Raw genomic sequence first — 16,447 nt, forward strand, 5'->3', positions numbered from 1 at the left:
TACTGACTATACTGACTGTTAGTGCGTGTACAAGCGTCTAAGTGTCTACACTAGATGCGAGGGCAGAAATCTTCCATAGTAACAGGGCTATGAATTACTTGCATAAAGACAGAGAAGCCGGGCCTTTTGCTCGGTAGCTGAAAGAATGTTTACCTAAACTACTAGACAGGAATGCATCGGATGAGGAGCGGAGCAGAGCAGATAATCTTGAAGGTGAAATACAGTTTTTGGCAGGCAGATAGGTCGAGTCAGGCACCGTTAGCCGCGCAGGGAGTAAGACAAAGTTCATGGTCACAGATGCGAGCTCAGACTGGAGCTTTCAGAGGCAGAAGGCAGGAAAAGGCTTAATGGCAGAATCAGGGCCTATTCGCCTGGACTGTAAAATGTGGGAAGTGAACCATATAAAGCCGGTGGCCTTTCATACTTAGAAATAGAATATCCGGCCCATTCATGGCGGATCTGAAAGAGGACATGTTGACGGTGGACGCACATGTGTTTGCGTCTTCATAACTGGAACTGGAGGGAACATACATGTACTTGTGATTTATACATGAAACCGTTGGGGTCCAAGATAGGGGACATAACTGACCATAAAAATCCATATTTCCACAGACAGAGCGGTGTCCTGCTCCTTGACGGCCTTTGAATGCCTCGGGGAGCATTTGTCACATGGCTTTAAATCATGCTTTTATCAGATACACCAAACACAGATAGACATGTGGGTCTGTGATCGACATCTGCTTGTAGCAGGTTCAACACAGCACAGCTGGGCTTGAAGCCTGTAGTTTTCGGGGGAGACATCCCTAGCACACTGTCAGCAAAACTGCTTTGGATGTCAGTAAAACAAAGAAAAATTTAGGAGTGGAGCTCTGGATCCATGTCGAAGGGGGCAGAAAAATAAGGAACTGACGTCAACGTGCGAAGGTGGAACTTATTTACAGCTGTGTGCAGTCCCTTATGAAGAAGAGGTGGAGTCACCGTAAAGTCTATTGGCACCATCTATCAACATATGGAAAACATTTCAAATTTTTTTTTCGTTTCAGCCTAATACCTTGCAAATTCAAAGATAAGGAACCTGCGATCAGAAATATCCATCAGAAACCACTTATTTCAGTAATATGCCAACGTCATTTTCAAAAACACAGCGTAAAATCTTAAATATTTCCTAAAGCATTTAAAGTCCCTGAGTCAGAGCTCACATTAATTAAAGTAATATTGCAATTGAATGCCAACAAGTTAATGGTGAATTGCAGCATTCTCTGGGCACAGGTGCTGTAGTAGCATCCTTTTTAGTAACGTAGAACTTAAATTTTGTTTCTCAAGCCACATTAAATATTTCAGATATAAGAAAAGGCATTTAGTATGCTGAAATCGCCATTGCAATAAAAAAAAAGTTACTTGGGAACGTTCTATACTTGACCACGTTTCAATATTAAATGCAAAAGAGGAAGAGAAAAAAAAAAATCAATGTTTGGACAGTAAAATTTGGTTAAATAGCAAAGGCTGGGCTTCTCAAGACAGATATGGCGATAACCCCCACTGACAATATTCCCTCCGAATTTTTACATTGAGCCAGAATTAATTCTACAGTACATAATTCACTGACATAAAACCTTTAACAAACATCTCTAACAGCAGAGTTAATTGTCAATATTTACAAATTCTTAAAATTGTACTTAGTAGGAACAGCCTTTATTTGCTATTCTAATATGCAATCACAAATGTATGCTTATCCATATCGCAGTAGAAGGAGCAGCTGCTACTCACCGGAAATCTCTGAGGGACTGCAGCTGGTCTGGGTTGAGGTGGCGTTGGTAGCAGGGGAACTAAAACAAGGAAAACGGAAATGCCTATTAACGACACATTTTTCGAAAACAAGGAGGAAATTGTTAAAATTAAATTCAAAGTAGCCTTTAACATTGTGGTGGGTGATTTATGTTCCTCAACCGAAATATTTCACCATGAAGCACAGAAAAAGAGACAAGCATCCAACATGGCTTGCAAATCACAGCAAATGTGAATTTAGGTTCTTTTCTCCACGAAAATGAACAGCTTGTGCAGTAAAAAACATTCTTACAGTGCCACTCCATTTATTAAAAAAATTACATCAACAACCATGTTTCAGAAGACGATAGATGGGCATAACATGCAAAATCCACCACAAGGAAATTTGATTGTAATGTTTTTCTCAATCCTGTCTCAATTAATAAAATTCTGCGTTTTTCACAAATGTAATCAGTTTTACAGCAGAGTGCAGTATGATACCCACACTGCCGCAAATCAGGAGCAACATGTCATGTTCCACTCAGAATTTCGTCAATAAAAAATGTATATTTCGCATTCCTCACAAACATTCACAGCCTACAGAAGACAGTGTGATTACTAAGAGTTAAATATTAGAAATGACTATGACGCCAACATCTTGCAAAGAATGCACATATCTGAGCCGCTGCTTAAGCTCTTAATGCAGCATTGCCACAAATTAGGTTGTGAAGTGAAAAGCACCAGAGGTTAGGAATTCTCCAAAAGGTAAAATTGCCCACATTAAAATATGGCACGGGGAGTCGGTAGCAACCATACTTTTGTGCGCCTAGAATCCCATCCCACAGATGCTACCGCGGGGCTTTTCTTTCTGAACGTATTGAGCTTTTAAAGGACTTAAACCATGAACAAAGACAAGTGTTCTACAATCAGCCTTCCCAAAATCAGCAGGCTATTAAGCCACATGCAAGTTACAGAATACAATGCAAAACAGCTCGCAGCAAGGGCTTGCTAGCACCATGTTAATGCACCATAGATCCGTAGCAGTGTCCCCTGGTACCGTGGTGAGGACAAAGTGAAGCGCTGCGACCTTAGCTGACCCACCTTCTTCCACAAACGTTAACCTACAAGAACAGAATCAGTTCCAGCATTCTGTATCAAAATATGCTGCCTTTCTTGCTCTTGGGTTACCTAGACGTAACTCGGGACAGGCAAGCAACAACCTGCCCTCGGAAGACCTATACACAGGAAAAGGGAGTTATTGAGTTACCTAGACGTAACTCGGGACAGGCAAGCAACAACCTGCCCTCAGAAGACCTATACACAGGAAAAGGGAGCTATTCGGAGCGCATACAAATGACTGTCTTTGCACAATATGGAAGGAGTCGGGATCTCAACTTCCAGAGAAATCACACAAGTACAGTATAGGCGACTAGATAAATCCTCCCATAAAAATAATAATGCATAATAGTTTTGGGGTTACACAGTCTAACACGACAGCACCCCCATCGTTCATTAACAGCAGTTGGCATCATTTCACTCAGACACGGAGATGCGTGTGCAGCCTTTTCTACTTTTCTGTAAAGTCAGCATACAGGGTCATAATCTGGATACACAGACACACGTTACAGTACAGGAAGTAAACCGAACTCTTTTCAGAGCTTCAACCTCTCAGTATTGAGGCTTCGCCCCCCCCTGTCCTCTCCCCCACCGTGCTGAGCCTTTTTTGTTTAAATATTTGGGGCCCTTTAAGTTAAATTAAGCCATCATACGGTTTTTCTTTCACAATAGGTATCCAGGCCAAATGTGCGTCCTTTATTGTTCACATACTGGGGACCCTAAAGGTAACCAGGATTTGTGGTCTCCTAGAAGGAACCGGGAAAACAGCCGAAACACAGCAATATTGTATTTTTTTTTTCTTCAGAAAAATGAAAAAAATTGATTTGCATGAAAGTGTTTTTTTTTTCTTAAAATTACAACAAAATGTTTATTGTGCTGAGATTACCATCGACGCAGCTGTCTGGAACAAGCAGACCATTCTTTAATTATTTGCTCTGGTTACTAATGGCCTTTCTGCCCCCACCCATATTGCCCCTTTTAGGGTGGTAGTAAGACCCGATGCTAGGGTGCACTGCTACAATCCCCTTTTTTGTTATACTATATCCTTGGTGGTTTACCAGACTGTAGGAAGCTGGCTTTTTATTAGGAGTACCAAAAAGAGGTACACTATGTAGAAAGTCCAGACGAGCCATACTGCCTGAAAGGGTTTAAATTAATAATCCCAAATGCTCTCTTTTGTGGTAGTATGGGCAAGAAGTTTAGGCTTATCAGAGGGTAGTGTTAATGCACTTATTAAACACACACACAGAGTCAATAATTGAGAGACATACTCATGAAGAACCTCAAGACCAATTTAGAACAAGCATTGGCATAGCCAATAGGTCTCGCCTTTAGTGCCTTATAAGCGTTTAGCCATGCAACACTTGATGTTGTTGTACCAAGGATATTGTGCTGGATAACTTCAGCACAATATCCTTGGTGCAACAACATCAACTGTTGCTTGGCTAAACACTTATAAGATACAAGGTTTAGCCATGCAACAGGTGATGTTGTTGCACCAAGGATCTTGTGCTGCAAACCTAAATACTTATAAGGTTCCAAAAGCAAGACCTATGCTTGTTTTCTTTGTTGTAATGAACACCAGCGAGCAGGTCGAGCTGATGTCATTACAGTAAAGTGAAAGTACAATTAGCAAACCGGCATAGCTCAGCCCCCCCCAAGCACTGACTGCTTTGGGAGAGCTATTATTGGAGGAGAACATCCCCTTTCCAATGGTACCTCTCCCCAGTGAATCCCTCATGGGGATCGCCACATAAGGGTGATCCCCAAGCAGGGATCCACCCACTAGGCCCCAGGGACAAGGGGAAGCAGCCCTCAATCAATCAGGAGTTTGTATAGCGTGGTTACTCACCCATGAGGGTCTCAAAGCGCAGAAGCAGGGGGGGAGCTGCTGATCCATCTGGGTGTGGAGGTTCAGTTGAAGAGCCAAGTCTTGAGGTCCTTCCTGAATTTGGTCAACGACACGGATTGCCTGAGGTGGAGGGGCAGGGTGTTCCAGGTCTTCGCTGCGAGGTAGGAGAAGGATCTTCCTCCGGTTCTGGTCTTGTGGATCTATGGCGGCGGAGGCCAGGGTGAATTAGGCAGGCGGAGCAGAGTTGTCTGGCAGGTGTGTGGAATGCGAGGCGGTGGTTCAGATATTCTGGTCCTGCATAGTCGAGAGCTTTGTAGACATGTGTGAGGAGCTTGAAGGTGATTCTCTTTTTGATTGGGAGCCAGGGGAGTTGTTGAAGGTGTTGTGTAATGTGGCTGCGGTGGGAGATGTCCAGGACCAGCTGCAGTGTTTTGGACATTCTGTAGTTTCCTGAGCTGTTTCTGGGTGACGCTGGTGTAGAGTGCATTGCCATAGTCAAGTCTGCTGGTGATGAGTGTGTGGGTGACCATCTTTCTGATTTCTGTGGGGAGTCATCTGAATGTCTTTCGAAGCAGGTGAAGCGTGTCGAAGTAGGATGAGGATACTGATTTGATTTGGCAGTTCACTGTGAGCAGGGCAGGCTCTAGGGCGGTGCGATCGGTGCGACCACACCGGGCGTTGACTTGGGGTGGGGGCGTCATTTTTGAAAATGTGTACCAACATTTTAAAAGCACCTGCTGCCTCGTTCCGGGCCTCCAGCAACTTTCAGACATCAATTAAAATGTCAAGAGAAGTCCTGGAAAGAGACCGGAGGAGTGTCTAGTTGAAGTTTTGACTCATCCTAAGGTAACGCAGAGGGTTAAAATGCCTGCTGCTAAGAACGTGTACCATGCAGATTAGGAAGTGCATGATACTTCCTTGGGGGCTAGTTTGGGGCAACCTTCCCAATTGGGACAAACCTATCTGCCCACAGGGTGAGGAGAAAGACACCATATCCCCTTCTGGGAGAATAGATGAGAACACAGTACCTCAGCACCTGAATCACATCTTCACAAGCATGATCAGACTTCTGGCTGCAACTAAACATGTGGAAAGTTATTCAGACCAGCTTCGAGACTATACTAACAGCAAGAACGTGTGCTGTACCAATGCCATCGAAAGAACATTGCTCATTTAACAGTGGAGTGCAGAAATAAAAGAAACCCTATGATGAAAAAGCTGCACGTTAAATAGCACATTTACACAGAAGTAATTGGAGTATTTTGTCGAGTTTGTTTTGTGACATCACGTGGTACGATTTAAATATAATTGGGAGACTCATGTTTGGTTAACGAGCACATTTACTTTGGAGTAGTGAGTTGCGGCGTACATCAGGTTGAAGGTTAAACTGTTTAACGAAGTTATTCTTTTTGAATACTAGGAGATGACACAGGGGTGTTTTATTATGACATGACCTTGAGGGCACAGGGGTGTTTTATTCCACTTTTTGTTTTAAATTTTGCTTTACTATTTTGGGTTTGGGATCTTGGCCATTTAGCATGTTGATAAGTTCTATTATGATTCATTCGGTTTTTCACGATAAAGCGGTTGGTGTAGTTACTTTCTTAACTCGCGGCAAGCAGGAGAATGGAGGTTGTAGGATATTTGTGAACAGGCGCACCAAGCAACAACTGTATAGATGAGTGTGGGAAGAGAACTGATGATTTATAGCTACCCCTGAGGAAGGGCAATCAATGCCCGAAATGCATTGGGTTACATTATTTAACGTTGCACTATGAGGATTGGTGAATCCCCATGAGTTTTAAAGAGAAGCCTGGACAGGCGAATGTTGAACTTGTGGTTGAAAATAGAAGTACGACTACAGTTGGATTGTGAAGTTAATTGAAGGAAATAACAAATCGATTACTAATGAAAATATTGTTGGAACTTAATGATCAGTGAGTCGATCTCATTTCATGGCTGTGCATCCTGGGTTGTGGCCGGATGGGGGTCCAACACATATTCCGGTGGGAATCAAGCATATTGTATGCATTGACGTACTCGATAAATATCACAGAAATGTTCTGGGCCATATTGATGGAATATTACGTATAATTTCAGCAGACGGGTCCAGCGGCAAGAGAGAGGACTGTTTGCGCACTTGTGAACTTTTTGAAGTTCCATTTGGATTTGGCAGATAAAAGTAGATTTGCCAAAATCCTAAACGCTGAGCCTGCCTACACGAATAGTAAATCTGCAGAGATCTAAAGTAAATCTATGCCTTGCTTATGAGATGCAAATTAAAAAACAAAGGAATGCTGCCATATAATGTCCCATAAATGCTCAAACCTGCCCGGCGTGGATGTTAGTCCAGATTGAAGCGGAATATAACCCCCAATGTAGAAGTCAAAGACTTCCAGTCGCTTTCTTCATAAAGCAGGTGATTGTACAGATTATTTTACATGGTTACACACTAGTTGTGTTGTAATGTTGTAAATAACCGGTATTACTACTATACACACCACTATCACTATTGCATCCAAGTCAGCAGGTTTAAACACCAAGTGTGCCCTGCCAGGGTCAATGTGAACCTGTGCCTTAAACCCACGCACTCAACTCGCTCAGCTATCTAACAGGGCTCTGCTGAGCCTGCAAACACATCCCTTTGGAATGCTAGCAGTTTGCTGTTTCAGCTGCATTTTACAGGTATGAATCCAGGAAAATCCGACTCACTCTGCCTTCCATCATTACAAGGTTAATATAACCGCATTAGTTCGGATGCAGTGACGTCAGTCTCACAGCCTACCTTCAGGTAACTCTGGGGTATGTAAAGTTATAAAGCGGTGAGGGAATTCTGCTGTGCTCACTTGTCGTATTTTGTACTTTGAGATTTAGCCTGTCTTTGCCCTCACCCACCAAGCCGTAGCGCGATCAGGTTTACCAGTATTACAAGGGAGTAGCTCTTCCATTCCAGATATTTTCTGTGCATTCTGGGACTTGTAGTCCTGGTTTTGGAATAGGTTAAACAGGACTAAAAGTCACAGAATACAAGGATAAATTGATACGTTTCTCCTGCAGGGAAGGAAACCTGAGAGCTCTGCTAACCTGCATGTGTCAGTAACTCTTCGGTAGATGACTGGGTTCACACCTGAAGCCAACCAGCTGCTGCAGTGAGGCACAACCTATTCTTGAAAATTCACAATTAAAACGCAAGTAAGGTGTTATAATTACAATCATTGACAAAGAAAGGGTGGATCCCTCTAGCAATGGTATCAACAGAAATGCACCCGCCTTGCTGCAGATTACTGACCAGCCGGCCTATCCCTATTCACAGCCACGACATTCAATCAGGGGACTGCACACACGACTCCCCATTTCCACATGAAGTCGGTAACAACACAACCCACAATGGCTTCTGCTCCTTAAAATGGTATATTGAACATTATGCCGAAAGTGGCGTTGAAAGCTTAGAAACAAGGTGTTCCATCATCGCAGAATATCGTATTTCAAATCTCCCAAAGATGGCCCTTACATTTATCCACATAGGTTCTCTCTCCATGAAATTATCCAAGATAAAAAGGGAAACAGACTCTTTTGGTCACATTTAAAAGACACGCCCATCCACCCCGAGGGCTCGATGCCAGTAGCATAAATCCTCGGTGTAAACACAACACTGGCCTTGAGTGTGCACAATAAAAGACTCAGGTTATAGGACCTGCCAGGCTGTTAAACAAAATGCAGGCGCTCGAAAGGAAAAGAGTAGCAACCAATACACTGATGCAAAGTTGCCTTACAAGTGAAAACCTAACAGTAGTATAAACAAGATCTCTTCAAGGTGCAAAAGTGAAAGCAGGGGTGCACGCGCGCGCCGGCAAACACGTGAGTGGTGCTCACAGCAGCGCCAAAAGTGAAAGTAATCACGCTCCAGATGGTGCCTCAGGCGCTGAAAGCTGGCAGCTGTGCACGTTCACGCTCCCGTGAACGCAAGCTTTAGGCCAGCAAAAGCCGGTGGGTGGCACTTTGAAAACCCACTTACTAAAAGACTCGCCAGAGCAGCACATCCGCTGGCTCAGGCGAGACCTAAAAATGACACTTATTTGTATATATTCAACACCCACAACTTCAATCTTAGGTAAGTACTTTGAAATAGTGATTTTACAAGAAATAAAAACTGCACTGTATCTGCAGAGTAACAAGGTAATGTAATCCTATGGGGAAAAATATATACTGCATACAGTCCTCTGTCACCAATTTACAGGACTGTTCTCCAGGACTTAAGGTAACAAGCCCTGGCATAGCCAATAGGTCTCGCCTTTGGGACCTTATAAGTGTTTAGTTATCCAGCACAATATCCTTGGTGCAACAACATCAACTGTTGCATGGCTAAACACTTATAAGGTCCCAAAGGCGAGACTTATTGGCTATGCAAATGCTCGTTTTAATTGTTTTCGGAGACCAATAAGAGGGAAGGGAAATGTCAAAGGGGAAGGAGGGGAGGGTATGGGAAGGGAAGGAAAGGGGAAGGGAAAAGGAATGAGGATTAGGAAGAAGAAGGGAGTGGAAAGGAAAGGGAAGGCAGGGTGCAGTGAGGTGGAGGGGATGGGAAAGGACAGGAAGGTGTTGACACAAAGGGAGGGAGAGGAGGAGGGGGAGGAGAGGGGAGGTATGGGATGGAAAGGGAAGAGTAGAGAAGGGAAGCGAAGAAGGGGAGGTGGATGGAGAGGGCAAACGGAAGGGAAGAGATGGATGGAAAGGGAAAGGAGAGGGGAGAGGAGGGAGGGGGAAGGAAAGGGAAAAGTGAAGAGGAGGAAAAGGTAAGGGTGGGGAAAGGAAAGGGTGACAGAAGGAGTGAGGATAGAAGAGTTAGGGAAAACAACTAATGGAAGGAAAGGGAAATGGAAAGGGGGAGAAGGGGACAGAAATGGAGAGATATGAACTTGAGGAAGAGAGGGAAAAGTGGATAAGAAAGAGCATGGAAAGAAAGACGTAGGACAAAGAAAAGAGGGAATGAAGGAAAGGGAAGAGTAGGGTGGGACATGTGAGATCACATTGGAAGCCCTCTGTGGCGGGACCGATGGAAACACCGAGAAAGCGGTAGATGGTAACAAAGGTTTTATTGGTCTTAAGACTCTTTTTCTATAAGTCGCGGTCTATAGTAAGGTAAGGGGGAGTCCGACTCTTGCTCTGGGGACACACGGCCTCTAGGAAATGTCTTTCCTCGTCTGGTCCGCTCCAGGATGACGTCGTCTCCGGAGGACAGCTCTCAGTAACACAGCGTATGAGAAATAAAAGAAAAGGAAGACTGGAATCAGTCGGGTGCTCACTTCGTGCTTTACGTGAGGGAAGGGTAGTGAGGAGTCACACAGTGCTCTTTCCAAACTTCTAGGTGTCGGTGGTGTTCGGGATAGGGTATAAGGGAAGTCGGCTTTTACGGTTTTGTCAGCCCCTTACGTCCCGCCCAACCCGAGATACGTGCTCGTACCTGTTGGAGCCACGCTTCTCCTGAAACGTGGCGGGGCGAGTCGCAGAGTCGTTGGCCTCCAGGCTCCGGTACCCTCGGGGTCGGTCTTGCAGACGTTCCTCCGTCGTCTGTCTCTCTCTCACGTTCGTTCCCAGCAATCTCTCTCGTCTCGTTCTCGTCGTCGTTGGATAAGGAACACCCCCAACTCTCCCTACTTCCTGGATTTGAGCTCCTCTCCTTTTCTACGTCATCGGTGTAGGCGGAGCATGATGAGAACTCGGCCCAGTTAAAGAAACACGGGCCCCCTTTTTCTCCAGCGGCTCGTGTGTGAAGTTCCGCTTCCCAGGCTTCAGGCTGCTGGAGGGAGAGAGGGGAGAGGGGATTGTTCACGCACTCTGTTACCAGAGGTAGGTTCCCATCCTCGTCTGTACGGGCCTCCTCGTCACAGCCTCTCATATCATAAATGTTCCATTCACGGGGTTCTGCTGGGAAAGCGCAGAGCTTTTATATTAATTTAAAACGTGGAGTTTTCTCAGTTTTCGTTTTAAATACATGGGCTTATTTACAAGCCCCTTGCGCCGGTGGTACATCACTTATTCCCATTTTAAAGTGACGCTCTGGCGGGGCAGGGGCTTGTAAATAAGCTACCTTCAAGGCAAATTGGCACATGCACTAGGCACGCGGCGCAACCACTGTTGGGCTGACAGACCTTCCTTTGGCCCCCTTCTGAGCTGCCGTGGGCTGGGTTCACATAACTGGGGCTGCAGTCCTGGCGGCCTACCTCATCGAAGTGTTCCGCTTTCTTCTCCGGACAACAGTGCTGTTTTCACAAACATTAGGGGGGACTGTTAAAGATGGTCGCAGATATGGAAATGTAAAGGACTGGTCCCGTAATGAGCCGATTGATTCCGGGGAGATCAAAGGGGAGCAATTAAAACCAGGAGATGGCGTAGAGAAAATATGAAGTAAAGTAGGCAAAGCGAGACATGCGAACAAAAGAAAGAGACACACTGAAGAGAGTTGAGCACTAATGGAGGGACTACCTGGAGATAATGAGAAGGTGAATACAAAGAAAGAAACACAAAGATTAGTGAAACATACACAATAGGACGGGTGCCGAGAGATGGGTATACACAGTGAGAGGGAGCGCGGTAGTGGGAGTTCAGTGATACAGGCATGGGGGTGGGGTGAGGCAATGCGGAGGGAAGCAGTAAAAAGGTTACTGGGGGAGATGTGGACTAATGGACACTAACAGGGACATAGAACAAGCAGGAAGTGGGATAAGGGAGGGGGTAGGGGTGAGAGGCACGCAGGCTGGCATATGGTGAGCACTTTTGCAGCCGCTGTGATGTTCTCAGTGGCCGCGCGGCTCACTGAGAACAACAAAGCGGCCGCAAAATGATCACGCAGGCTGCCAAATTGTGCGCGCGCCCGGCGCACATGCACTGTATTTGGAGGCCTGAAAGCACTAGTTTGCACTTCCAAATTCCCCATTTACTAAAGCTCTCGCCAGAGCAGCGCTAAAGCGCTGGCTCAGGCGAGACCTAAAAAGGGGTCAAGGTCCAATACAGCACCAACAGGTCAGCTATGGGGAATACGGGTGCAGAGGTGCTTTCCGGTGTCGGGCCGCCCGTTGAAGCCAATGGGAAACAGTACCTACAAAAAGAAGCTGCATGCAGAGACTGGTGGGGTTATCAGTCAGTCCGAACCCAAAGGGAGTCCAGGGCTCGAGAAATCATAAAAAAAAATGTACTAGACCTTCAGGTCTGGTAACTTGAAAAATATACTTGACCTAATGGTAATGTACTTGACCTGTGAACTGGTCTCAATGCGATTGTCACAGTTCACTTTACAAAATACTCTAACTTCAGTCACAGAAAAAATAAGCACTGGCATAGCCAATAGGACTCATCTTTTGGACCTTATAAGTGTTTAGCCATGCAGCACATTATCCTGGGTGCAGTGCCTCCAGGAACTGAAGAGGTATACAATTACTACACACTGAATTATGCAGTCTGATTCAGGAATACATGGTTGCCTCAAGAAACATTTGACACATGTGCCATACTCGCTACCAATGCACTGAACTCTGAAATCTTACATTTACAACCAGTGCACTGCTGTCAGACATGTCACAGGCATTATCGTACACTGTACTTAAAGATGTCCTGCTTTCAGAAATGTCACAAGCACAGGCAACCTGCCATAATGTGAAAAATTACAAATCCTAAAAAAATACCCTGCTACATGAAATGCCATAAGGAGACATGACAAGATAACCTACTGATTGCACCTGCTGACATCTGATTTACATGTTTAGGAAGCCTTGGACAGTATGTAGGTCTCTCGGCATGGCATTTATGGAAGCCCCATAATTGTGAACACAAATATAGGAAACAATATGTGAAAAACCAGGTAATGTACAAGTGATTGTTATGTCTGCCCCCATTAATCAAAACATGACTATTGCAAGGACCATATTTTCATTGAACTTCTTTATTTCTTACTATTTGAATATTTTTTGATATATACAATAGAAAATCATGAGTCCTTCTATATAGACATTTCTTATCATCAATGCTGTATCATTTCATATTCAGCTGGGCAATCATATTTACATTCCATATTTACATACAACAGAGATAGAGAGCAACTATCAATTATGGCTTTTGTTAAATCTACGCGCGTTTCGGCGTTCAGCCTTCCTCAGGTGGCCATAATTTCTTAAATCCTATGGTAAAAGAAACAAACTATAATCGCTTGCACATACCAAATACATCAAGTGTACATTTATGATTATTAAAAAAAACTATTTTAGACATGCACTCTTATACATGTATGACTTCTATCCACCTATACATTTCTATTTACATCTATATATCTATACATAATATTTACACAAACAAACAAACATAATCCATCTCCAGTCTGTTCAGTTTACATGTATCCCTGTGCCTAGTTATAAAATCTGTAGGGGAAAACTTTAGATCTAGGAAGACATTATCAATTGAATTCACAGATGTAGACACTAATGTCATCTCCTATCTGCCATATCGCTCTTATTTACACATAGTTTAGGTTTAAACTGAAGTGGTGTACCATGTAAAGGCAACGATTCATGAGGGTTCTTACCAGCAAGATTAAAGGTGGAGGGATCAGCCCATTGTGTTGACTAAACCTTAATCTGGTATTGAATCAAGCAACTATCTACATAAACGGGATAATTTTGATATCTATTTCCTCGTTTTCTATGTTACCATATTCACGTGCTACTAGTGTTACCTTGATTTTCTGATTCCAGATTCCAAGAAGGGATGAATTTAGAGCTTTCTCTATTTCCTTTGTTTACGATATCTTATCTACTTTCATGGGTGGTTATCTCTGCACTGGGCTGCGCTCCGACTCGGCTTACTGGAAAACACGGACAGTTTCGATGATTCTACGGCAAACAACAATCAAAGGCGGTAATATTTATTTAGAGACTGCCTACCAGTGTTACTGCTTACTAATTAGGTTGCTTATTTAGCTGAGATGCTTATATACTTACTCCTGGGCTCCTGCGTCTTCATTATTTGCCATGTACCCGCTTAACTGTTGAGAGACTTCTGAATCCTTTGGTCAGTACGATTCTATAGCAATATGGAGATAAACATAGCCAATGTTTTATCTTTCACCTTTTCTAGACTTAATGCCCGTGATAGATCTCTAAGTGGATACAATGTTATTCTCAACTTACTCGCAAGTGTGTGCGTGATTCGTCAAAACGTGGGTTCCGAATTCACCCTGACTACGGGCATGCAGCCTCGAGCTCCCTTTTCTCACACTACAGCTTGGCTTTTGGGAAAGCCTAGCCAGGCTGAGAATGTCATAAAAGATTTGCCGTGAGAGGTGTTGTCTGTGTTTCTGAATAGAGTGAGTTCGCATCTGCGCACCTGCAGTTTGGAGAAATTGCGAACCCATGGTTATTTGAACATTCACCATTTATCTAGAAATGTGCTGACCGACCGGGAGAAAGGTTTTCCCAAAAGCCAAGCTGTAGTGTAAGAAAAGTGAGCTCGAGGCTGCATGCCCGTAGTCAGGGTGAATTCGGAACCCACGTTTTGACGAATCACGCACACACTTGCGAGTAAGTTGAGAATAACATTGTATCCACTTAGAGATCTATCACGGGCATTAAGTCTAGAAAAGGTGAAAGATAAAACATTGGCTATGTTTATCTCCATATTGCTATAGAAGGAGTAGTTTCTTTTCTGTAACTCCAGTTCTGTAGTAGGGGTATCTCTGTTATAGTCATAATCTAGTGAATAGTCCCGCCCATGTGCGTGGACCCCGGAGCAATAAAAAATAATCTCTAAAGGTGACAAATCATGCAGACCTGCATACACCTTTAAGAGAGAATTTAATTTAAAGACAGATAATGCAGCCTATACCCACAGGCTACACTGTCCAGTACTTCAACTAGAATTCCACCAACATCCACAAACAGCACTGCCTGTCTAGTTTTTCTCCCCATAGGAAAAAACCCTGCCTCTACCAGCAAAAGCCTCTGGAATGATAGAGAGGAAGGAGTGGACAGACAAGCCCCATAGGCTGCCATTATGTGGCTTAAAACATGATACTGTGCCTTTAAGAAAACTTTCCAGATTTCCAGAACTTTCCCCAGTATCCCAGAATGCCCAGCAGGTCCCATTTACTTTCAGTTCTTTTTGAAGGCGTAGCACGCCAGACCTGTAGCATTCTACCTAAGAATAAGTATCTCTCCACCGGGGAGGAGGGCGGGCGCTTATGACTATAACAGAGATACCCCTACTACAGAACTGGAGTTACAGAAAAGAAACTACTCCTTCTGTAGTAGGGGATCTCTGTGTATAGTCATAATCTAGTGAATAGAATGGCAAGCCCATCCCCACACAACAAACGCGGTGGAGAACACACAAGACACTACCACTACTGTGCGAACAAATTTCGCAGCGAAGCCTGCCCAACCTGAGCATCTGCCCTGGCATCCGTGTCCAGACAGTAATGCGCAGCAAAGGTATGGACCGACTTCCAAGTGGCCGCCTTGCAGATTTCCGCAATCGGAACATTACGCAGCAAAGCCGTCGTGGCAGCTTTGCCCCTGGTGGAATGAGCCTTAGGTTTACCCCCTAAGGTCTTATTAGCCTTTTGATAACACAATTGTATGCAGGACACAATCCACCGAGAAATGGACTGCTTAGAGGTCGCAAGACCAGTCCTGACTGAGCCATAATTAACAAACAATTGGTCAGACCTACGAATATCCTTGGTCTTATCCAGATAAAATTTCAACACCCTCCGAACATCCAGGGAATGGAGAGCCCTTTCCGCTGGCGAAGAGGGATTCTGAAAGAACGTAGGTAAAGTTATGGTCTGATTGACATGAAAGTCAGAGATAACCTTAGGAAGAAATTTAGGGTGAGTAGGCATCACAACCTTAGCAGCATGAAACACAGTATAAGGTTCTTGACAACATAATGCCTGAAGTTCACTCACCCTGCGGGCCGATGTAATGGCCACTAGGAACGCCGCCTTCCAGGATAGGTGCTGCAATGAAGCCTTGTGAATGGGTTCAAAAGGCTCCCTCATCAGTCTGGACAGCACCACATTCAAGTCCCAAGAAGGCGAGGGAAGTCTGACAGGAGGAAACACTTTCTTCAAGCCTTCCAAAAAATCCTTGACCACAGGGATCTGAAAGAAGGAAGTCTGTGAAGGGCACTTCCTGTAAGCAGTCAAAGCAGCCAGATGAACCTTAATGGAATGGAAATTAAGGCCAGACTGCGCCAGATGTGAAAGGTATGGAAGGATGACATCTTCCTTACATGTTGTCGGATCAAAGTTCTTGGACTTACACCAGATACAGAACCTCTTCCACTTGTAAGCATAGGATGTCCTAGTGGAAGGTCGCTTAGACTCCTTCAGAATGTCCATACAATCGTCTGGTAGATTCAGATGACCATATTGCACTATTTCAGGAGCCATGCCGCCAAACTCAAAGACGAGAGGTTGGGGTGCACCATCCGCCCCCCGAACTTCGTGAGAAGGTCCGGCCTGCACGGCAACCGCATGTGAGGAAGGAGAGACCGGTGAAGAAGGTCCGTGAACCACCACTGCCTGGGCCACTCCGGGGCGATCAGGATCATCCGCGCCCTGGACTGGGACAGCTTGATGAGCACCGCCGGAATCAGGGGAATGGGTGGAAAAGCGTACAGAAAGCTGTTCGACCAATCGATCCATAGCGCATTCCCCAGCGTCCC

General features: G+C 44.6%; 1 protein-coding gene across 7 annotated transcripts in view; it reads right to left on the reverse strand.

The window, feature by feature from the left end:
* RBM33 (RNA binding motif protein 33) overlaps window positions 1-16,447 on the reverse strand; it is a 594,498-nt gene that overhangs the window by 351,642 nt on the left and 226,409 nt on the right. For all 7 annotated transcript variants that reach the window (XR_014970135.1, XR_014970134.1, XR_014970136.1 and 4 more), the window contains one exon: window positions 1,768-1,826. Coding sequence is in view for 4 of the 7 variants with exons in the window: in XM_085631975.1 (XP_085488101.1) it covers window positions 1,768-1,826 (59 nt within the window). In the remaining 3 variants the exon portion in view is untranslated. The remainder of the gene's footprint in view (window positions 1-1,767; window positions 1,827-16,447) is intronic.

The sequence above is a fragment of the Triturus cristatus genome, chromosome 10 (assembly GCF_964204655.1).
Source record: "Triturus cristatus chromosome 10, aTriCri1.1, whole genome shotgun sequence".
NCBI lineage: Eukaryota > Metazoa > Chordata > Amphibia > Caudata > Salamandridae > Triturus > Triturus cristatus.